General features: G+C 40.7%; 1 protein-coding gene across 3 annotated transcripts in view; it reads left to right on the forward strand.

Moving 5' to 3' along the window:
* nedd9 (neural precursor cell expressed, developmentally down-regulated 9) overlaps window positions 1–16,165 on the forward strand; it is a 38,006-nt gene extending 21,841 nt beyond the window's left edge. For all 3 annotated transcript variants that reach the window (XM_044172927.1, XM_044172926.1, XM_044172925.1), the window contains 5 exons: window positions 9,115–9,213; window positions 10,488–10,613; window positions 12,377–13,552; window positions 14,148–14,237; window positions 15,177–16,165. In XM_044172927.1, coding sequence (XP_044028862.1) covers window positions 9,115–9,213; window positions 10,488–10,613; window positions 12,377–13,552; window positions 14,148–14,237; window positions 15,177–15,725 — 2,040 coding nt within the window. In that variant the 3' untranslated portion in view covers window positions 15,726–16,165. The remainder of the gene's footprint in view (window positions 1–9,114; window positions 9,214–10,487; window positions 10,614–12,376; window positions 13,553–14,147; window positions 14,238–15,176) is intronic.
* Window positions 16,166–23,510: the final 7,345 nt, after the last annotated feature.

A 23,510-nucleotide genomic window follows, 5' to 3' on the forward strand; every position in this document is an offset into this window, starting at 1 on the left:
TCCATGTGTGTCAGTGTATTGCAGGAGTCCAGACAAGGCTCTGTTGTTTTCCAGTGACGTCTGACTGTTGGACAGAAGCGCCATCAGTCTCTGCGGCCACAGTCGGCCCTGTTAAAGCCAAACAGCCATATCTGTAGTGAAAACTGCAAAGAACGATTTCAGGGAAAGTGTTGTTGGCTCAGAGTGGAAGTTGAAGGAGTTATTTTGGACATCCAGGGTTCAAAAAGTCCCCTTCATTTTTTGCACAGACATTAATTTAGCTCTTTGGTAAAAAGTCCCAAAAACACAAGGAAACATCCAAACTGATTTAAAATTCACCGTTAACAGTGAGCAGAAGCTAACAATTATGTTTTGTAGAAAACTGATAATACTTTAACCAGTTTTAGTCCGTTCACTTTCAAATTCTGAGTCAATTAACTATTTCTTTCTTTGAGAACGACGAGTTTGAGCTTAAATACAAGTTAATCAACGTTAAATATGACGCACAACTCCTCTCCAACATACTATGCTTTAATATATTATTGTTAATCTTAACTCAGGAGTGGGGTTGACTCTCCATTTTTCAACACAAAATGTACACATCACCAAAATTAAATACGTGTGGTGTTTTGTTCCAAATTGCAATGACAAAGCGTTTGCAGTTTTGTTTATTGTAGCTTCTTCTCTATAGAAACAGTGGCTAAGTATTTAGAGCATTTGACCAAACCAGTGGACAAAATAAGACTGTAAAGCTAAAATAATTCAGACTGACAGCCATAATATAAACCTATAGTACAGAATTACCCAAGAGACTTTAAAGTGGGAACAGAACCAGCAGCACCTTCCACTTTGAAACTCTATAAGCACAGTACACTGCGTCGTAGTATTTGTGGAGATAATTTTTGCTGACATGAAATCCAAACCTTGACCTTTGCTCTTCAAAACACCAAACTCAGTCTTGTTTACTACTGCGTGTCTCTGTGGAGCAGTATTGATGACAGGCTGCGAGCGCTGACTCATGCTGCATGCGGTGGGATGTGCTAAGAGCCGATGGAGCTGAAGGGAAAACAGCCATTTTCTTGTTGTCAAGTGCAAACGCGCATGTGAGCGCACATACACACACACACACACACACACAGATACACGCTCGCTTCCCAAATGATTATGGAGGCTGATGCAGGCTTCCTAGACTGAAATCCCATCTCAGATTACTCTAAAGCCTCCCGCAGAGAAAGGTTCCTGCATGTCCTTCACCATGTGTGTGTAGAGTCATGTCTCGTCTGCACATATCCTCCAGAATGCGTCCTCGGGTTTGCATGCCAACTCCGCAGTGCAAATCCAGATTGGCGACTGGTTATTTTCTCTTCATGTGGTGTGGGGCTCTGGTATATAAAGGCACACTGAGGTTTGGCGCTCTCTGCCTCTCTGGCTGTTTGGTTTGATGCTGTGGCCTTGTCCTTGGGTGACCCTCCTGGGAGGGTGAGCTGCACAGCTGCCCCCCAACCCCCACCCCCTTCAAGACCTCCGAGCTGGGACCTTGTGGGACAGATGCCTGGAGCTCTCGGCCACACAAAGAGGCTCCTCACATGGAGGCCAGGAGAAGAAGCCTTGCACCGCCTGCTCTCAGAAGCCCATCTTTCATCTCAGTCTGCTGCTCTTGATTTCCTCTTTTCTTCTTCAGCTCTGAAAGGTGTGTCTGTTTCACTCCGTCAGTTTCTCCTCAGTGTTCAGAGTGCGCTTCCGCTTCCCCCTCTGACTCAGGCGCTGAGGTCACGGTGTTCAAAGATGGGTTGGGTTCAGAGTTCAAAGATCTCCGCCGAGCTTCTTATCTACTCCTACCAGACGGCCTTTTCATTCCTCACTTCCTGACTCATGAGGTCTGCTCCTTGTATGGGCATTTCCTCCATTCACTGTGTCATACCCATAGATCCAGTCTGCTCACTGGTGCCATAAAGAGGTAGGGGTGCAACAAAAGGATTAATAAACTCCCACACAACTCAAGGAAGTGCTCTGATAATTGTTTATGGGCTACGAGGGTGTGCCATCTACCTTAATCAAAGTCCCCTTTTGGAAGTAACCAGGTTATGTGAAATGAATGGCTTGTTTGTTTACTTCGGCCATATTTTCTCTGCCTAATCATGCGCACGACAATCTCAGCACCAGATTAGTGAGTTATTTTTTCCTGGAGCAAGCCAGCTCCTTCAGACGCCTGTCTGCTTGCCATTGTCGCAGTTGTGATGAATCGCTGGCCCATGAGGTTTGACCGAAGGGGCAAGGTCATAAATCAGTTGTACTGTGTGCATACTGAGAGGACTTTCTCCCCTTGAAAGTTTTTAAAGCAGAGAATGTGATAAAGTAGCAGAAGTAGGAGGAGAGAAGACAGGAAATGCTTTGCTGAAAGTTAACATTTTTAGGCATGGCTGTAGAGATGGCAATTACCAAAACCCAAGTTGACCTTCACATTGCCTTTTTTTAATCCAACCAACTGTCCAAAAGAGATTCAGTGTCATGTAATAGAAGACAAAGAAAACCAGGAAATGTTCACATTTAAAAGCCGAAGCAAGTGACTGATTTTGGCATTTTTAACCACACTAGCAGCTCTATGGATGATAATGTCGGCCAGTTACTTGGTCTGTCCGCCACTTTGGTCCAGACTGAAATATCTCAACAACTACTGGATGGATTGCCATGACATTTTGTTGACATTCATGGTGCCTAGAGGATGAAGCCTACTGACTTTGGTGAACCTCTGACAGCCATGAGGTTCACATTATTGCTTTTCAGTGAAATGACTCCACACCTATTGGATGGATTGCCATGAAATTTGGTTCAGACATATATGTTTCCATCAGGATGAGTTGTAACAACTTTGGTGATCCCCTGACTTTTCATCAAGCGGCATCATCAGGTCAAAATTTCAGTTTTGTTCAATACTTTGGTTTAAGACCAAATTCCTGCAAAACTAATGACATTCCCATCAGCCTCAGCTGTACTTTGTGTTGGTAAACATTATACGTGCTAAACATCAGCATGTTAGCATGCTAGCATTAGCATTTAGCTCAAAGTACAGCCTCAAAGAGCTGCTAGCATGGCTGTAGATTCTTAGTCTTGTTCCCTATTAAGATTAATGCTTAGGGGTCTGTAATGGCAAGAACAAATAGACTCTCTGATATAACATATACATATGACTCTTTTGTGTACCAGGCATATAATTGTTTGCCGTCAATACTTGATCTGTGTATTATTGTTTGGACTGCGTGATGAGAACAGTTCATTGATAATGATAATACGGAACTATAAAACACGCCATTGACTGTTATGTCCAGGCTTCAGGGACACTCTTCTCCCCAGTCTGAGGAGCCTGACCCTGAAGACTGGATAAATAACTGATGCTCCTTTCCCTCTGTACTCATTCAAAGCAGATTATACTGATGTATGTTTTTGCTGCTGTGAGTCCGTCTGCAGACGCATGAAGTAAACCTACAGAAAGACAAGTGGTTGCCTTGAGTGTTTCTTTAATCCGCAGAATTGCCACTACAGGTCATTCATTTCTGATTTCACATTATCCTCTTATTTTCTTAGAGGATTGTCTCATGATATTGTTTTCTTAGAAAGTAAACTCTGAATGTCAGACACATCTTTTAACATTACTTCTCTTCAGATAATCATGCCACCGGATTAAGAAGCAGCTTTGATCAGAGAGGATGAAAGATGATCCTTATTAGTGCTAAAATCAGTGTGTTCTCTTTTAATGCTCCTCATTAAGCCCGCTGTCTGTTTAGGTTTAGCCACTTGGACGTGTTATGGAGGCGTCTGACAGCCTCAAAGGATTCACAAGTTAATTACCTGCATTAATTAGTTTGGCACTTTAATAGGCTGGTGCAGCTCCGAGTGGCTGAGGGGAACATTATCGAGCAGTTCTATGGGGCGAGGAAAATAATGGCCCGCAACACTGCAAGAGACGTCTTTGTACTGTGATTCAGCAAAGCAGAAAAGAGCATGTTTCTTAGCAGAAACACACCCTACATTTAGGAGATGCAGTCACATATGACAAATAGCATGGTTCGATTGGCGCAGCTGGTGGTTCAGTTTTTGTTTTCCTTGCGCCCTTGGCTGACACCCATTAAAAGGTGAACCTACATGCACTGTGCTGACAGAGCTAAAGGTAGAAACCGGGGAAAGCTCGACGTCAGTGTCATTGTGACTGTCTTTTATAAGCCGACCTTTGTTGAAAAGCCTCATTAGGGTTGTTGATTTGTGTCACCAGGCTATTAGTGTGTGTGTATGTGTGTGTGTGTCTGTGGGGGGGTGTATGTTACCAATGAAAAGGTGTGAAATGATGATTTCCTGTGAAATCTTGCCACACGCAGCTGCCATTTCTCACCCACAGGCAATTGTGCAGAAATGAACCATACAAGGGCTGGGCGATATGGTGGAAAACATTATAAGGATATTTACAGATTTACAGATTACAGTCTTCCAAAAGATATTCCCTCATTTAGTGTTTTGATGATGGTGGTGTTCAATTGGATTCACATCATTTTCATACTCAAACCTTTCAGTGACAGGTGGAAGCATCTGTTATTGTTACTGTATGTTTCCCCACTTATTTATCCAGTTTTTTTCTCAAATTTGTCATCCAATTTTATATTTGATATTTTTTATTATTTCAATATGGCAGATGCATGTCAAAGCTATGAACTGTATCCACTGCTCTGCATTGCATGAAATCAAAGTCTTCATATTTGTAAAACAAAAACTTAAGTAGCCAGCTTAGATTTTAATTACAATTGCACAGAATCATTCATTCGATATTTGTAAGTCAAGTTGTATTTGTATTGCACCTTTCAACAAGTGCTTTACATACGACATAAAAAGGCAAGATGTAAAAGAAGCACAAGGTGATTTAAAAAGAGTAAAATAAAAAATAAGCTAAAACTGAATGAAACTGATTTGACAGGTAATTAAAAGTTACAGTGCAGTGCAAGATATGAATGAGTAGTCCCAAATTTAATTCAGTAAAATGCAGTTGCAAACAGAAATGTTTTACGCCTTGATTTAAAAGACGTGAGAGTTGGAGCAGACCTCAAGTTTTCTGGAAGTCTATGTGGTGCATAAAAACTTAATGCTGCCTCTTCATGTTTAGTTTTGACTTTGGGGACAGTAAGCAGACCGGTCCAAGATGAAAGGTCTGGACGGTTCTTCAGGTAGCAGCAGATCAGAAATGTTTGACTTTTTTTTATTTATTTAAAACCAATAGAAGTATTTTAAAATCTATTATTTGTCACACAGGAAGCCAACGCAAATCGATCTAATGTTGTGTTCTTTTTGTAAAGCGATAATAGTCATATGATCACAATATGATTGTGCTGAAAGTTGCTAAACAATAATTTATTATCTACTGCACAAACAAGCTCAGGAGGTAGTTGCTGACGTTATGACGACACCTCTTAAATGATTCTGAAGTAAAGCTGGGAAGTCCTACCTGCCAAAACCTGAGCCTGCCAGGATGCTAAGTAAACACAATACTGCTGAAAGAGCTGTGAGTCACTCACCATAACGCGTAGGAGCGTTAACAAGGCATCTATTTGGGTCCTCTGGGCACTAGTTTAAACCTGATCCCTCTTTAGTCACTCCATTTGCTCTGCCTCCTCCATGAAGGAATCCTAAGAGCCTATCACCTAAGTGGGAGCAAATGTTTGCTCTGTCGCCCCAGCTCGTCATGATGTCATCGCTCTCTGAAAGGGCTGCCACCGCCGCCGCCATGCAAGCGCCAACCTCATTGGACGCGGTAAATATTTACCCACTAGCAATTACAGCAGCGCCGAGCGGCCTTGGAGCAACAGCCTGCTGGGTAAACAGAGGGTGGAGATGGGAAATAAATGAGCAGTGTGCATCTGGCAGTGGCTGAGAGGAGACACTGATGAGAGGAGCCACTGATGGGGAGTGCTACTCAAAGCAACGAGATGTACCTGTGGAAAAGGTCACTGAGGTCTTTGACAGACACCACGCTGCCATCTGCATGTGACAGCTGAGTCCAGACCCCCCCCCTTTATCGTCAACACACAGGCTCAAACCGCAGGGACGGCAGCCGGGCTAAAGTGACCTTTTACCAAGCATCCCTTTGTAGTTACTTAGTGAAAAGCTATCTCCCTACTTGCTGTGTGCTCTGCCTTTTTTAATTATTTTTTTAATTTTATTTTATAAACAATGAAAATAAAATATTTAAAAGTTAGAAATGCAGCTCTCAAGCCTTGCGAATAAAACTAAAGCAACTTAAGGTACTTAAGTAAACAATTATTAAAATTAGGCCCGATATCCGAAATTTGCGTCAACATTCGCACTCCTTCTCGGAGTCATAACTCAGTCAAATCTGAACACACAGACATGATGCACATAATTTTAGGTTCAGTGTGACTCACACCTCGCAAGGATTATCTCTGATGTCCATTGCGAATAAACATCCATAAATCCGCTTAGAAATCATAGAAAAAAGACGCTCCCTATAAGTCCAGAACTTTCCTGAGAATCATCACATTTTCAAGTTTTCTTCAGTCTCAAAGTAATCCAGTAATAGTTTGTCTGTACATCTATGGGTACGTTGCAAACAGGAACTGCTAACAGCTTTTAATGGTGACAATTTACCAAAATTTAAACAAATATAGGCTCAGTGGGGTTCAAGTTGTAGTCCCCAGCTGTAATTAACCAATTCATATGAACCAATTACCCATAGTACATACAGTATAGAGTACAGTAAACCAATTGTACAGTAAACAGTCAGATGGTACATCCATGAACAAATGAAAGTAACATGGTTTCCATGACTGTACTGTGTATACTATAAAGTAGATATAGCATCCTTTTTTTTTGGCAGTTTTAACAGCCTGAAGTGTGCGAGCAACAGAGCGTGACAAGAACCAAAAGCAGCAAGGCTATTTATTCCTCAGCTGGTTTATTTCAGAGCCCGGTCTGATGCGTTTAAAGCTCACAGTGTATGTTTCAGCTCTGACCCCACAGTCCCTGTTGGGAATGATGTATACAGGGACAGGAATGCCAGCAATGAACACCTTAAATCACCATGGGCTTGTTCAGATTGGACTTATGAGAACCATATGGACTACTGTTAGTCAGACTCTGGCTCAGATGAATGGCATTCCTTTCCATACTAGGCGACGTGCTCTCATTTTCCGTTCCTCTCACTTTCCCCCTCTGTTACCTTTTTTCATAAATCTCTTTTACAACCCCCCCCCCCTCCTCTTCATCTCTGCTGCTTCCTCAGAAACATTAATCCCATTCTGAGTTGGCCTAGGTTACAGCTCCTACTGCTCACGCTCCGATAAATGTCTCCACAGTACGAAAGATGGTATAAGAATATTAACTCTGCTATATGGCGACTCATGAGTGGATATTGGGACTAAAGTCTTATACCTCCCTGGAGACTTTCCCCTCTGCCAGAAAGCCATGAGTATGGTTCCTATTTTCTAGGCCTATTAATGAACCCTGCTCACTCCAGAGTGGCGATAGTGGTGCGTGGGGGCAGGAGAGGAGTACTGGGCTCAGGGAAGGACATTCCCAGCATTCCTCTGTCTGTCTGATGCAGCAAGGAGGTCTGCAGCTCTGCTTTTAGAGGGCCGACTGGCGGGGGACACTGGGATTAGGAGGTGTGGAGGGACTGATTAGCACTAACAGGAAAAGAGGAGGGAAAATGTGATTAAAAAATGTCACGGGCGTATGTGAAAAAAGCAGTACGTGTTTTGTTTTTTCCAAGCGGTAATCACACCATTATTCTGTAGCCTGTCTGCACCACAGCGTAAAATATTTTAAAGGTGTATTAAATCCTACAGCGCAGAATTCCTGGGTTTATAACAGGGTTGTTCATCAATACCAATGACCCAATGATTACTTCACCAGGTTCTGAGATTTCTGGATTTAAAAAGACACACTCCAGCCAGTACTACGATAAAACTTCTCCAATACCCTTTTAATCATAAAACATCTTCCATTCAGATGGAGTAAAAAGCTTGGATTTAAGTGCTGCTGAAGTTTTACTTTTGCTCATTTTATTGCTCAACTGAACCACATTAGTTTTATGTTTTATTTAGTCTTTATTAGTTGAACTGCAGAATTGTGATATTCTGTCTGTTTTCCAGTAGAGCCCTTGGTTGAAATATTAACCCATCAGTCTTTAGTTCTGTATTCATTTTTCTCTTGCTCTCAATATTTCAGCTTTTAGGCTAAAAACACAATCTTCTATACAGCCTTACTTTATCTGGTACTGTATGACCATTAGCTAATGTGGTCTAATGTTAGCTAGCTTAACTTGCACTTCTTTCTCTTGCTCTTAATGTTTAAGTTTTTTGAAAAATTATTATTTTAAAGTAAAGAGCTCAAACGATTATTTGATAAATCAATTAGTCGACTGACAGAAAATCAATCAGCATTAACAATACAATTTTCTTGTTTCAGCCTCTCCTCCAGTGTCAGGACTTGCTGCTTTACTCTGTTTTTCTATCACTGTAAATTGAATGTGGCTGAATGTGGAAAATGGCTTTTGGGCTTTTGGTCAGACAAAACAAGACATTTAAAGATTTCACCCTGGGCTCTGAGAAATAGTGATGGGCATATTTTGTTATTTTTTGACATTTTATTGACAAAACAAGTAACCAGTTAATTGGAAAAATAACCGATAATGAAAGTAATTGTTAGTTACAGCCCTGATTTTATTTATTTTTTGTTGGTATTTTTGCCTTTATTAGATATTATCCAGTATCGAGCTGACAGGAAATGGTCCCAGGTCAGACTCTTTGCTCTGCAGCTCCAGGTCTCTGTTTATCTCTTGGTTTCCTGGGTTCTTTACAAATAGCCTGAAACAGGGAGGATGTTGGTCCGTCTCTGTTGCCAGAACATATTTGCCTCAACTGTAATCACTCATTGTCCCCGGGTCACTCGAGGACTGGGAATGAAAACAGGCAAAAACAATGGAGAACGAGGACAGATGTACAGAGGTCTGAGAGCTGGGTGGCATGGAGTGTGTTTGTAATTTGTATTTGTCTGGGCCACTGCTGTTTCCCAGGTGTCGTTTTTTAGACAGCAGCTCTGATTGTTTGTCTCTCCCACCCTGCTGTGATCGGACAGGTGGTGACCCCGACCAGAGTGGGACAGTCCTACACCTACAGCCCAGGCCAGCACAACCAGCAGGACCTCTATGATGTCCCACCCAGTAGATCACAGGGGGTAGGTGTCTCGTGTTCCCACTGTGTACAGTTTACCAGTATGACCTTCTGTCTACTTAAAAATCTAATAGTAAAGTCTAATGTAAATCTAATAATGTGAATAACCACCAGTGAACATTGTGATTGATTTCAAGGGGATTTAATTGACATTTTGGCTGAAATGTACTATTACATATAACATAAACAAAAAGAAAAGAAAAATGATCAAATAAAAACAAGTCAAAAGTAAAATGTCTGAGCAAAAGTTTTCATGAAAAATGCCAAACGGGCCATAAAAGCATTTTTTTCTGTAATATCAGTTTTCTTAATTTTAGTGTTTTTGCATATTTTAGCACATTTACTACAAATCTCACATACTTCACATTACAGCTATGTTTTAACCATTTGAATGCATGTTTCCTACCTTTTCAGGCATCCACGTTTCCATTAATATCCGTATATTAAAAAAACTCAGTCAGCAGGTTCTTGAAACTACCTTGAGTCGTAAAATCCATCACAGTGTACATTTAGTCTGCGTTAATTTTTGTCAAAGTTGCATTATAGAGAAAAAATAATGCAGACTTGAGGTTCACTGTGGTGGATTACACAACTCGAACATGTTTCAAGAGTTTCAAAAGTAACCTATTCCTACCAAACAGAAAAATACATCCAAAAAAATGGCAAGAAGTGTAAAGCATGCAACTAGTATGGGTCTTTATTTGTTAAAGCTTAAATGGGTTCTGTGTTGTGTTTTTGATCAAATCAGAATCAATCAGTTCTGGTGATTTAAAAAAAAAAAAAGGCAACTGTCCCGTATGCACCTTTTGCTCTGATCCACCACAGTTAAACATTAAGAAATAAATCAATCAGTCATTCAAACAAACAAATCATCTGTAGTCAACACAGCAAGAATAGTTTGAGGCAAATACAGTAGGAGGTCTGCATTTGTCAGAACGAGAAAACTGTTTCTTTGATCTTCTGCATGTTATGTGCCACATATCCTGTTCTCTGCAGTCACATTATTTTCTCAGAAAGGATCCTTGACAGTTTTGTCCTGTCATCTTAAGCTGATAAACCCTTCAGTACTGTTGTGATGTTAGTTTTGAATAAAGCTAGATTTATGGTATATATATGCATTATTTAAAGCAAAACAAATGGATCTTCTACCAAATAAAGGGCTGCAATTTAACATTTTTAAAAGAACAACCTAGTTCTTGGTGATCATAACTGATACTAAGTTTTATGTGAGGTTTTACCCTTATTTGGTGTTTATCTTATGTTTCTTTCATGTTTCAGGTGTACGATATTCCACCTGGTCAGATGTATCCCGGTGCCAGAAATCAAGGCGTCTATGATGTTCCTCCGTCTCAAATGGACCCCAGGACACAAGGCGTTTATGACATACCTCCCTCTTCACAAGGGGTAAGAGAACATTTCAACAACAAGTTAATCTTCCACCACAATGAAAGGGCACATCAGTCAGACAAAGTTGAATTAAGGAAGTGGTAGCTGCTTATGACCAGAAAATGTTATTTTATGTTTGTTGATACAGTTCCTGGTATTTCTCTTAATTGTAATAAATGAATAATATGTCAGACGTCATATTTATGACATACTTGAGGCAGCGCTAAATTAAAGCTTTGCCTGCCAGTTGAGTTTAACCAAAACTCCATGAGTATGGTTCTGTGTCTGAACTCTCCAGCAGGGGAAAAAAAAAAGTCAAGGACATAACTCTTCTCTTTCCAGACCCTCTAAGATTTCACCAGACTTCCAGACCCGACCAGGCAGAGCGCCATCAGTTTGTTTGTAATAACCTGAAATATGCTGGGACCTGTTATTTGCGTCGTTCCTGATTACAGTTTGGGCAGGCCTGTCTAGCTGTAAAGAGTGCATTTCAAGGCTGATGGAAATCACTTACAGGCCACCATTTTATTCACCCCACTGCGCTCCCATCATGCTCTGTGCCATGAACGTCAGACTCTGCTCTGTAAAGTTGGTGGGAGGTTAAATCTTTGTTGTAACTCTGACTCTGCATTAGAGGAAGTAATCAAAGGCAGAAATTTTTAGGTTTTAAATATAGTATCTACACAAGACAGAAGATCTTTCACTTCCTCTATTTCTAACTGCAGTTCTGCTGTACAAACTTTGAAAACCCACTGACATTCACTGCGTTTACATGCACTCAGCGGGTTACAGTCGACTTCTTCCAGTAAGCTGATTTTTTTTAAATGTCATGTAAACATTAAAAATGGTTTCACACCTGGAGAACGCAGATTTATTGTGCATGACAAAAGACTGCAGACAGGGAAAGTAACGGCAGAGAGACTGGACGAAAGAAGAGATCAGTACACAGAGTGATGCGTCCTTGTATTTAAAATAATTCAATTCAAAATCCAGCTAAAACTGTTGCCTCTAAACTAAAAAGTAGCCTCTAAAAGCATAAATACGTTGGTTGCCACTGCAGAACATTTGACTATTTGTCAAATTCATACACGTCACGCTGTGAGGAAATGCTGCTCTGTCAGTCTGTGGTTTCTGTCTCTTCTACTGTTAAAATAAGAAAGCCGTGGTTCCAAAATAATGTCGGGGAGAAATCTGATTACTGACCTTCTGCATGTATACACGGATTTGCAGTAATCAGGTTATTACAGAGTATGTAAATGTGTACTCTGATTACTTACTGACCTGATTTCTCTGATTAACCTGGTTATTTAAGTACTTCATGTTCCTGATTTGCAAGGAAAGATGGTGTGTTGTTTTGGTACAAACCTAACCATGTTCAGGTGCCGTTTGCTACAGAAACAGGCAGGTTTATTGGCGTCCCTGAAGAGAAGAAACTTTGTTTGTTATATGATTTAGGTGAGATTGAAGATAAAGACCATTTTATATTTTATTGCTCGTTATATGATGATTTAAGGGCTACTCTTTTTAGTAAAATGTCCTTCATTTCTGATGAGTTTTTCTGGATGAATGATTATAAACTTGAGTTGTGTTTTAGAAATGGAACCTTTTGTGTGGCTGATTTTATTTGTAGAGTCTGGGACAGAAGACAAAGTTCTTTGATTGCAATGTGATGTAAGAAGTTATGTCCATGTCTGACAGATGTTTCACCATTGCACACTGATTGTGCTGCATGGTTGTGAATTTGCACTGAATGTAAACCTAATGATTCTCTTCACCTGCAGGTCTACTCGGTGCCTCCCTGCAGGACCAACCCCGCCCTCCAGGAGGGAAACTACGACTTCCCACAGCCTCTCAAACACAAACAGGAAGGCATCTACGACGTACCGCCACCTGTCCTCACCAAGCCCACACAGAGCCCCCAGTCGCATTATGATTTCCCCCCCAGTGTGGAGCCTCCTGCACATCACAAACACCCAAATACCAACGGAAACGAAGGCATTTACGACGTACCTCCACCCGCCCTTCATCCAGGGGTGGGGTCTCAGAGGGACATATACGACATCCCCCGGGGCATGCAGCCCCCCCAGCACAGAACTTCGCCCGCTGACAGAGACGGAAGCAAAGGCATCTACGACATCCCCGCTCAGGATGCTCGTGCAGTAGCAGACGTGACGGACGGTGTGAACCGTCTGTCAATCTCCAGCACCGGCAGCACGCGCAGCAGCATGTCCACCTCCTCGTCCTCCACAGGCTCCAACTCCGAGGGCCGCCTCGCTCTGGATGTGGATGCTGCCGTCCAGAGGTTGTACCGCCTGCAGCAGGCCTTGGAGGCCTCAGTCGGGGGTTTACATTCAATGGCAGCTTCCCCTCACTGGAGGACTTTTCCCTTCATGGAGCGCCACACTAACGACGTCCGCACAGTGCTAGACAGGGTCCGGGCTGCTCTCGGGGACTTTGTTGTGTTTGGCAGAGGGGCTGCAGCAAACGCCACAGCTCTATCAGACTCCAGCCTGCACACTAAGCTGAAAAGGCAGCTGGGACGCCTGGAGGATTCGCAGCAGATCCTCCTGCAGATCTACCAAGGCCTGGAGAACTGCAGCTGGGCTCTGAACACCCTAGCGTCGTCTGGCAAGCACCACAACAAGAGCGACGACCTGGATCGCTTCGTCATGGTCTCCAGGACTGTTCCCGATGATGCCAAGCAGCTGGCCTCCACGATAGGCAGCAATGCTGAGCTGCTGTTTAGGCGGACGCACATGGACGGGTCTTTCTCTATCGGGAGCACACCTGATGAGAACATGATCCACCCGCTCACCTCCCCCTCCTCTGATAACGACAACTACGGAGGCCAGACCAAGCCCTTCCCCGTGCCCTCCAGCCAAGACAAAGACAACATGAACAACAGCGAGAAGTGTGTGAAAAGCTGGATGGAGGACTACGATTATGTGCATCTCCAGGTAAATCCTCAGAGTGAGAAAAGCCTGGGCTAAAAAGATGTAACTCGGATCATTACGTTAAAGTATGTGTAGAATTGTAATGGGATCAGTGCAGCTATCCTGATGACACAAGTTTTTTTTGCGAAAATTCGTTAGTCTAAGTGTTGCTTTTAGCCCAGGGTCCGGTCCGTTTGGGGCATTTGTGTCAACCAGAAAGTATTTTTAATGCTACAATTAGATGTCACCAAAGTCAAAAGGGGCTTTAATACATGATCTGTCTTGTTTCTGTGAGAAAACCTTAGATTCTTACATAAATAGTTTTTTATGATGACACAGTATTTCATCCTAAATCAGTGTGTTATGTTAGCAACAGCTGTCAAGTTAAGTCAAGTCAATTTGATATACAGTATATAGACAATATATAGCCACTAAATTGAAGATTTCAATCTTCAATCCTTCTGGGGCTTTTTTAGGATTTGAAGGGTCATAGCCTACACTCATTCCTTTATTTGCTTTATTCCCACAGACTTTATACTACAGAGAGTGTGTCTAATTCATGTAGGATGCATCAAAGGTCAAACCTGGGCGTTTCTCACCTACTTGTCTTCCTCCACAGGGCAAAGATGACTTTGAACGTCAGCAGAAGGAGCTGTTGGACAAAGAAAACATTATCAAGCAGAGTCAAGTCCAGCTGGGCCAGGAACAGGTGAGGCTTTCACTTTCTACATGATTCTCTATTATCAGTCATAAATATTTATATATTCATACCTTACCATCAGATACACACAGCTGTTGACCTTTTGGGTCTCATGGGTGCAGAGACTTTGTGAGACAAAAGTCAGGCCAGAGGGAGTCGAACATTTGGAGCCTTTTTTTGCAGCCAGATGGCCCCTCATAGCCTTACACATAGAAAATAACTAAACTGAGAGATTAGATGCCCTGAAAACATGTTTTCTCAAACAGCTTCCTACTATGAGTGTTGCCGTTCGACATGAACACACAGTTTTCTGCCGAAGTTGGAACATTTTGGGGTGTTTCATGAGAGAAATCTGTCAGTGCTCTCCTCATTGGTTTGAAGTGCAGCATTTATGCACATTTAAATCAAAATGTAATGACAATTGTTGGGTTGTTTGCTTACGTTTCCCGACTGCTGTCAATCAAATCTGAAACCACAACAACACAGTTCTGATCTAAACTCTTAATAAATAACTAAGGATGTTGTTTTTTGAACCTTAACTTTGATTGTTGCTTACTTAGTCATTCATATTTAATGTTATAGACAAATACAAAACCAAAAAATATTTCATTCACCATCATATATGATAAAAACAAGCGGCAAATCCTCATGTTTGAGAAGCAGGAAAAGAGCAAATAATTTGGCATTTTTGCTTGAAAAAAGACTGAAACGATTAATCGATTGTCAAAATAGTTGATACATTTTCTTTTGATGGACTAATCGATTGCGGCCCTGGTTGGAAGCAGATTTCTCTTTTTGTCTGTCCTATAGCAAGGGGGCAGAATTTTAATCTTAGATGCATTTTCACAGAGTTTGACCTCAAATGATTATCTCAGTAAAATCAGAAGGATGTGATAAATGTTAACAAGCAAGCTCGGAAAATAATAAAAATCTCGTCACCCTTCACAGATCAATCAGTTCAAGAAGCTAGAGCAGGAAGTGATCAAACCCGTGGAGAACGACATCACACAGTGGATCTCACACCAACACTCGGGCAAAACCTCTGCCTCCCCCTTGGACTCGTCCTCGTCCCTGTCCCCCTCCACCCACGTTTGTGCTCGGGACCGCCAGCTGCTCAGCTTCTACTCCGAGCAGTGTGAGCAGCACTTCGTCACGCTCCTCAGCGCCGTGGACGCCTTCTTCAGCTGCGTCAGCACCGGGCAGCCTCCTCGCATCTTCGTGGCGCACAGCAAGTTCGTCATCCTCAGCGCCCACAAACTGGTCTTCATCGGAGACACCCTGTCCAGGCAGGCCTCAGCTCCCGAGGTGGCCAACAGGGTGATGAACTCCAGCAACGTGTTGTGTGACTTGTTAAAGACGGTGGTGGCTGCGACCAAAACGGCCGCCCTGAACTACCCGAACACAGCTGCCATCCAGGAGATGGTGGACAGAGTCACTGATCTCTCGCACCACGCACAGCAGTTCAAAGAACAGTTGCTGCAATTGGCCAATTTGTGATTTTCAATGTTGCTCCAGTACATTTCACCACAGACTCCATGTGTACATTAATCTAGCATAAATATATATATTTACAGTATATGTATATATATGTATTGCTCTTCATCTTTAAGCTTGTTTTGGATGTTGTAAATAGTCTGTTCTGTAAATATTTGCTCTATTTTTGTGTAGATTGTTTTATATTATGGTATGAATATATATGTAGCTGCAGTATTGGTGTCTCTGTAGGATTGTGTAGACATTTTTCACAACATTCCTGCCGCATATTATGAAGCACCTTATGAGATGTCCTGTTTTTTGTTATTTTTTCATTTTTACCTGTAGAATGTCGTTGTTGTGTCTTACTGCTGGGTGTGACAGTAAATCTCCTTGTAAATCACATTAATGTCGATTTAGGTGTGTGGAGCTCTCCACAAAGTAAAGGATTGTTTTTAACCATGTGACTGTGTCGTTTCATTTCTGTGACATATCAGATTTGTTATAGTAAAAGAGACATTCCCAAGAGAGGAGGAAGAGCGCAAAATAAGTCAGAGGAAGGTGTTATTTGAGTTATAGTTTGAATTTAGTAAACACATTTTTAAATGTAGCTTGGATGTTAGGAAAGGTCACAAGGCAATACTAATTAATTTCTATAAATATTGATAATTTTCATGCCAAAATGTTATATTCTCTCTCAGAAATGTATTTGTCACACTTTTATAAACTCCATATAGGCAATTATGGGACACCGAAACTCTAAATAATATAAAGCTGACTAGCCTTTTCTGCCAGAGCTTGATGAAGACCATAAGATGCAGTTTGAAAGCTCTGGAAAAACAAATTGCACAAGATTTATATTTGAGCATGGGTGGAGACAGTAGTTTGACAAAGAAAATCATAATTCTCTCAAGGTCTGTGTACGAGCTTTTTTACGGAGTTAGGTACTACTTTCAAATCAAGTATGAACTTTAACACTGAAATATGACTCTTGTATGTAGTTTTTCTGGAGCTTTCAACCACATCTCATGGTCTTCATCAGCAGACGGTGTTAGCTCAGTTTTCATGTGAAGCTCTGTGGGGGGAAAAAAGCTAGTAAGTGGACCTTGAGTTGAGATTTCTTTTTGTCAAACTACTATTTCCAAAGTCAAAAATGACTCACGCCCACATATAAAGCTTTCATTTTTCAAGGGCTTTCAACTGCATCTCATGGTCTTCATCAGCTATTGGAGTTTACTAAGTCATGTCAGCTTCTGGCAAAAAGAGCTAACAAGTGGACCTTGAGTTAGGATTTTTTTTTTACTTTTAATTGTATCTCATGGTCTTCATCCACATATAGTGTTTGCTTAGTATCATGTCAAGCTCCAGCAAAAAAACACAAAACATATAGTAAGTGGACCTTGAGATTTCTTTTAGATAAGATTTCTTTTTTGTCAAACTACTATTTCCAAGGTCAAGAATGAACTTTAATGCTGAAATATAAATTGAATGTAAATATTAGTAATGTAATAATAGTAATGTAAATTGTTTAAAAATAGTTTTTCTGGAGCTTTTAACTCCATCTCAGGGTCTTCATCCAAGAATGAACACTGACACTGAAATATGAATCTTGTATGTTTAATATCTCTTTAAGTTTGGGGGACGTCACTATTTCAGTGGTAAGAAACAGAATTTACATGAAGAGTTAATTTATCCAAAAGCTTTTAGTTAATAAACAGTCACCTTTGCAAATAAAATATCATTGCAGGTTTTTTGTTTTTTTTAATGCAACTATGGTAACCAAACGTCTTGTCAAACTCAATAACATCCTCGTGGACCCCTGCGGGGTATTTCTGATTTCAAGTCATATCTGATCAGAGTCATTTGTACCCCCTAATCTTAAAAAGGGGTCAGTTAAAGATGGGGGCTGAAAGCAGGACAGGGCTGCTGGATCAGGTGCCTGTGCCAAGCATTTCTTCACTTTGCTTGCAGAACATTAGATATGACACACAGAGAGATTAATGAGGGGCAAGTACAGGACGAGACATATGTTCTCTGGACCGTGAGAAACGTCTTTTTCAGACCGACCCTATCAGCTGCACCACATTATCTGTGGTTCAAAGTGTAGTGAATTGATAAAATGTATAGAGTGACGGAGCGTCTTCTTGGGAACATAAAGTCGGAGGTTTGGGTGTGTACAACTACAGTAACTAACTGTAGGATACAACAAAAAACAGCCTTAGTGTTTTTCTCATTTTCACCTGCCCCTCTTTCATTATAATCTGAGTGAAATATAGTCTCTCCCTGTGGAGAAGCTGCTTTATAGAAAATCTCATTAAAAATCCTTCAAGCTCACACAGACTGGCACTTACGAGCAATCTAACTGTTTTTATTATTCATTGCATTCCTCTCTGTGCTCTCCAGAGAGATGAGAAAGAAAGGAATTTGCAATGACTTTAAAAATGGTTCCCATTTAACACAAACTGCAGACAGACATGGTAAATCAGGAGACGTCAGGTCCATATTACAAGTCTGTCTTCTCTGCTAATCTGCCCTGCAAAGAGAGCAGAGAGCAGAAACTACAGAAGCAGTAAAGTTGTGAAAAAAGTTTTCAGGCTGGCTGGTAAACTGAGTAACAGATAGAAAAGTGTAATGCCTCCATTTTAGGCCTTTTTAGGCGGATTATTTTATCCAAAAAATTATTTCCATATAACCTACATAATACCTAACAAGACTAAGACTATGCTATGCTAACAAACATGCTCACATTTAATCAGAATCAGCTTTATTAGCCAAGCATGTGAACACATTTGACTCTGAGATGACAGTTACTGCTACTTAGCTAGCTAGTTAACTTTAGCAGGAGATTAGCTGGGTTTGTTTCTCCGTCATGATCGGATTTTCCTACTGCCTCATTCAGTTTTGTTGAATGACTATCTGCGTGTTGGTTCATCAAAATTGATATTTTTCAATTACAGATAAGAGCTAGGGAAAAATCAATAAGTAAATTTACTTTTAGCAAAGGCTAGCCATGGCTATCGCATCAGCTAGCTTTCACTTGATATACAGTAGCTCTCTTTATTTAGCTGTTGTTTTGCTTTTGTCACACATCATCTGAGAATTGGATAATTGATAATATACATGAGGACAATATCCCCAATCATGTAGTTACTGGGTAGTGTTACCAGTAATTACATGTCACCCACTGCCATCAAAGAGTTTATGGCGCAATTGTGCCTCCTGATGTTGTCATTGCCATTTAGCTACTCAAGTAATGTGCTTAAGTACAATTTTGAGGTACTTGTACTTTACTTGAGTATGTCCATTTTTTGCTACTGCATACTTCTACTCCACTACATTTATTTGATATCTTCAGTTACTAGTTAACTTTAGCTAAGGCTAGCCGTGGCTATCTCACCAGCTAGCTTTCACTTGATATAGCTCTCGTTGTTTAGCTGTTGTTTTGCCTTTGTGTGGCAGTAATCTCAAGACATCTTGTGGCTCTAAACAAGTGCGGAAAATAGCTTTTGTCTGATTAATGCTTGAGACCTGGGGAGAGCTTGGTGAATCAATGAGTTATTTTAGTCCTGGCAGCTCTAATACATCCACTCAGGCCAGAACACAAAGTCCTGGACTCAACAGCAGCAGCAGCTTCTGTGTGTGTGTCACCAGGGGTAGCGTGCCAAACATCTCATAAATGTCTTTGGTTTACCACAATTGCACAACCACGCAAGGTGCTGCAGAGACAGAGAGCTGAAGCTGCATTTTGCTCAATCCCCTGAAGCAGTTGTCTCCACGCTCCCCGATGAGATACCGTCTAGTCGAGCAGAGAAACAGCAAACAGGTGTTGGACTGCTGAGATGGAAATTTGCAGTGATATACAAGAGCAGCAGCAATCAAGAAGTCAGCTGTTCACCTGTCTGTTGAGTGAACAAACAGTGAAAGGTCATCAGAGAGGTAAATGTGCAGTACCTACAGCCAACAACAGGAGCAGAGAGCTAAGCTTGCTCTTGCTGTATATCTATAGTTAGAGGAGCAATGGAGAGTCTATGTCATTTCCTTGGCTTACCACAATAATTTCCTGTAAAGTATTTGCAGGCTCTGAAATTACAGCTTCGTAGCTCAGCAGGGCCTCCGTTTCTTGAAAAAAAAAAAAGAAGCCCCAGCTGCAGGCAGAAACACACTCAGCCAGATCTGAGGGAGAGGTGGCATCATTAGTATGAATAAAACTACGAGTGAAGGTTTGCCTCAAAGTCAATTTACTGTAAGGGTGGTTTGTTAATTTTATGCATCTGTTTTCCAGTAGATGGTGGATGCAGGATATTCTGGACGAGTGGATTCTCAACATTTGAGTCATACCACAGTGAAATGTAGCAATTACTGTACTCAGATCTTTCACTTATGTTCTTGCAGTGGTGGAAGAAGTACTCAGATCTTTCACTTAAGTAAAAGCAGCAATACCACAGTGTAGAAATACTGCAAGTAAAAATCCTGCATTCAAATCTTTACTCTAGTAAAAGTACAGAAGCACATACTTAGAGTACCCAGATTTGAAGTACTCATTATGCAGAATGCCCCGTTTCAGAAGTAATTATTTTCGATGCATTTACTTTAATGTTGCAGCTAGTAAATGTATATACTGCTGGGTTTTTAATAATACATCAAAATGTATTTGTTAATCATATTTTGTTTTAATAATCTTAATCTGTAAAGTAACTACAGCTTTCACATACATGTAAGAGCAAAAAGTACAATATTTCCCTCTGAATTGTAGTGGAGTAGAAGTATAAAGTAGCACAAAATGGAAACACTGAAGTACAGTACTTGAGTAAACGCATTTAGTTATTTTTAATCACTGTGTCCTTGGTGTTTTTTATGCCTCTGCGTCGGTGAATGGTTTTGGCCGGAGGCATCATGTTTTCGGGTTGTCTGCCCGTCCCATTCTCGTGAACGCAATATCTCAGGCCTTGAGGGAATTTCTTCAAATTTGGCACAAAGGTCAGTCATCTGGACTCAAAAACCGTGTTTTTTTTTTGGCCATAACTCAAGAATTGATGACACTTTTGACTCAAAGGTCAAGGTCACTATGACCTCAAAATGACCTTTGAGATGTTTTTTGGCCATAACTCAAGAATTTTTTCCCCCCCAGTTTATTTGTGCATATTAATAAACAGTACTGTTAATAAACATTACTTACTGCCAGAGTTAGCCAGAAGGCTAATTTTCATCCGTAGTACCTGGCCAGGTGTGAAGTTGGCAGCTTAAAGTCAATCTAAAGTCAAGAAACAGCGCAATTGATGTGGTAATTATGACAGATTTTCATACAGATGTTTAATGGGATACAACGATGAAGTGATGACTTTTTTTTACCAAAAAGGTCAAAGGTCAACTTCACTGTGACATCATAATGTCCTGGAAAAACACTTTTTTGGCCATTATTCAACACCATAACTCAGGAACAGAAGGGGAGATTGTTCATTGAACATGCTCATGTTTTTGGTGAACAGTGAACTGAACGTATCCCTTTGCAACTAATGAACGTGACCGCGAGAGTTAACGACGTTCACACACTGTGTTTTAGGGCACCCAGCATGCCGGTGTTTTGGGTCAAAGAATCTGATGGGTCACAGATTTTTGAAACGACACAGGGAGCTGAAGCATCCGACCAGTCTTGGGAAATATCTGCGAGTGAATGATGATCACAAGAAATCATTAAAGGGTAAGATGAGCCGCAAAGTTCCTCCACCCAAGTCAAACTCACAGCATTTTGTAAAGGAAAAATAAAGGAAGAAATGTACGTGAACTGGTTCATTTTAATCTGTGTGAACTGAACTTTGAGCTAGCTCTTGTGAAGTGTGAACTTGCACAACACTGGTGACCTTATTTCATTGGTCAGACACTGAATAGGTGACACTTTTGGGTCAAAGGTCATTGCGACCTCTAAATAGGTTTTTAGCCATAATTTAAGAATGAGTTGGGCGATTCCAGATTTCACACACATGTTGACTGGGACGACACAATGAGTAAACAATAACTAGCACAGTACGGGCTTTCCTCCGTCTCGTCCATTCTGCCTTTCACTTCCTGCCTCATTCTGAATTTTGAGCGTCATCTGAATCACATGACTGCAAACAATATACTGAATGCCAGGAGAAAACAAAAACACCACATTTTGTGTAGCTATACTCTATAAGAATCCATCTTTACATAGAAATCAAGTACCTGTTTATCCAATACATCTATGATAATCCTTCATTAATCAGTTCAACAATGTATATTCACTGAACTCGTACATATGTATCATCAATATAGTGATAACTTCCATTTAGCCAAAAATACACTTTTACCTTTTTATTCAGTTCCTTCCAAGTACTCACTGCATATATTATGAGTCTGGACAAACATGGATGTAAACTACAACTTGACTGGCTGGCGGAGGCATACAACCGCGGGGGCGGTAATTCTAGTTTGGTTCTCAAACTGCAAATATGAAAATGTAACTGCAGATGCAGTTGTGAGTGAAATGATCATTTGAGTTTCAAAAGAACTGACTGACACAGAAAAGGGTCTAAAAAACCACAAGCTCTGAGGAAATTCAATACATTTCAACGTAGTAGTATATGTAACGTACTGCTTTACCCTTTTGTTTCTCAAACTTTCCAATTTGAGAAATAGATCTGTATTAAAACTCAATTTTATCCTTTAGATGTCGCTGTGCTACATGTTTGCAGTCACAATCATTGCATCCTTGCATTGTATTAAGTACGAGCAGTTTAGGAATAAGCTAATGACCCTTGAAGATGAAATGGATTAAGCCTTGTCAAAGACTAAAATGGCCTTTTAAAGCCAGACATACTCACATAGATCAGATTATACATACAGTAGATTCATTCACTGCATTGAGTTCTGGGACATTAATTCACAGCAGCAATTTGAAATCAGCCAGCAGAGCTAAAAGGGTGCAGAGAGACGGGTTAGCAGAGGACTTCACTGGAGTCAGGACATGTGTTTTTGTGTTAGTATTTGTTTTATTGTTTGTGTTTTATTTTTGTTTGTTTTAGCATCTGTTTTTGTGAATTCCTCTCAAAAACAAACCAGCTGCACTGTTTGTCCCAGAGTATTAGAGAAACTTCATGAACCCTTCACAGATGAAAACTATGCAAATAAACTATTATTACTGTATTAATATTTCTATTGATTAGAACATTTTCCTTTTTTGTCTTCACATTTGATGATCCAGTTTTAAGTTGAAACACATCTTCAAACAAAAAGATCCATGTGAAAGGATTTTATTCTTTATCTACATGGATTCATAATCACAAATACTGAATAGACCAAAGTGATAAAACAGCTACAACAACTAAAGTGTTTTCCTTGAAGCTTTTTGTTATGGTGCTGTTTTCTACCACTGCGATACTGCCACCTTGTGTTCAAACTCTAGGATGTCAGGGAAACATCACGGTTCACGGATTTCACCAAGCTACGAGACTTTGAAAGTGTATAAGAAGTTTCTTTGGTTCACAAGAAAGTGACACAAACCAGCAGGGCTGTCAGCTTTTTATCTGTAGGTACCAAAGACACCAACGTTGTGCACAAAGTCTGCCTGGAGAAACATCAAGTTATGTCATTACCAGTTCCCAGTGGTGGAAGAAATATTCATATGTTTTACTTAAGTGAGAATAGCAATACCACAGAGCAGAAATACTCTGTCACAAGATTTTAAGTATTAATGTCAAAATATACTTAAAGTACCAAAAGTGCTTCTTATGCAGAATGGCCAGAAATTAATGTGTACATTACTTTAATGTTGCATATGGTGGAGGTGGAGCT

This window comes from Siniperca chuatsi, linkage group LG17, assembly GCF_020085105.1.
Source record: "Siniperca chuatsi isolate FFG_IHB_CAS linkage group LG17, ASM2008510v1, whole genome shotgun sequence".
Lineage (NCBI taxonomy): Eukaryota > Metazoa > Chordata > Actinopteri > Centrarchiformes > Sinipercidae > Siniperca > Siniperca chuatsi.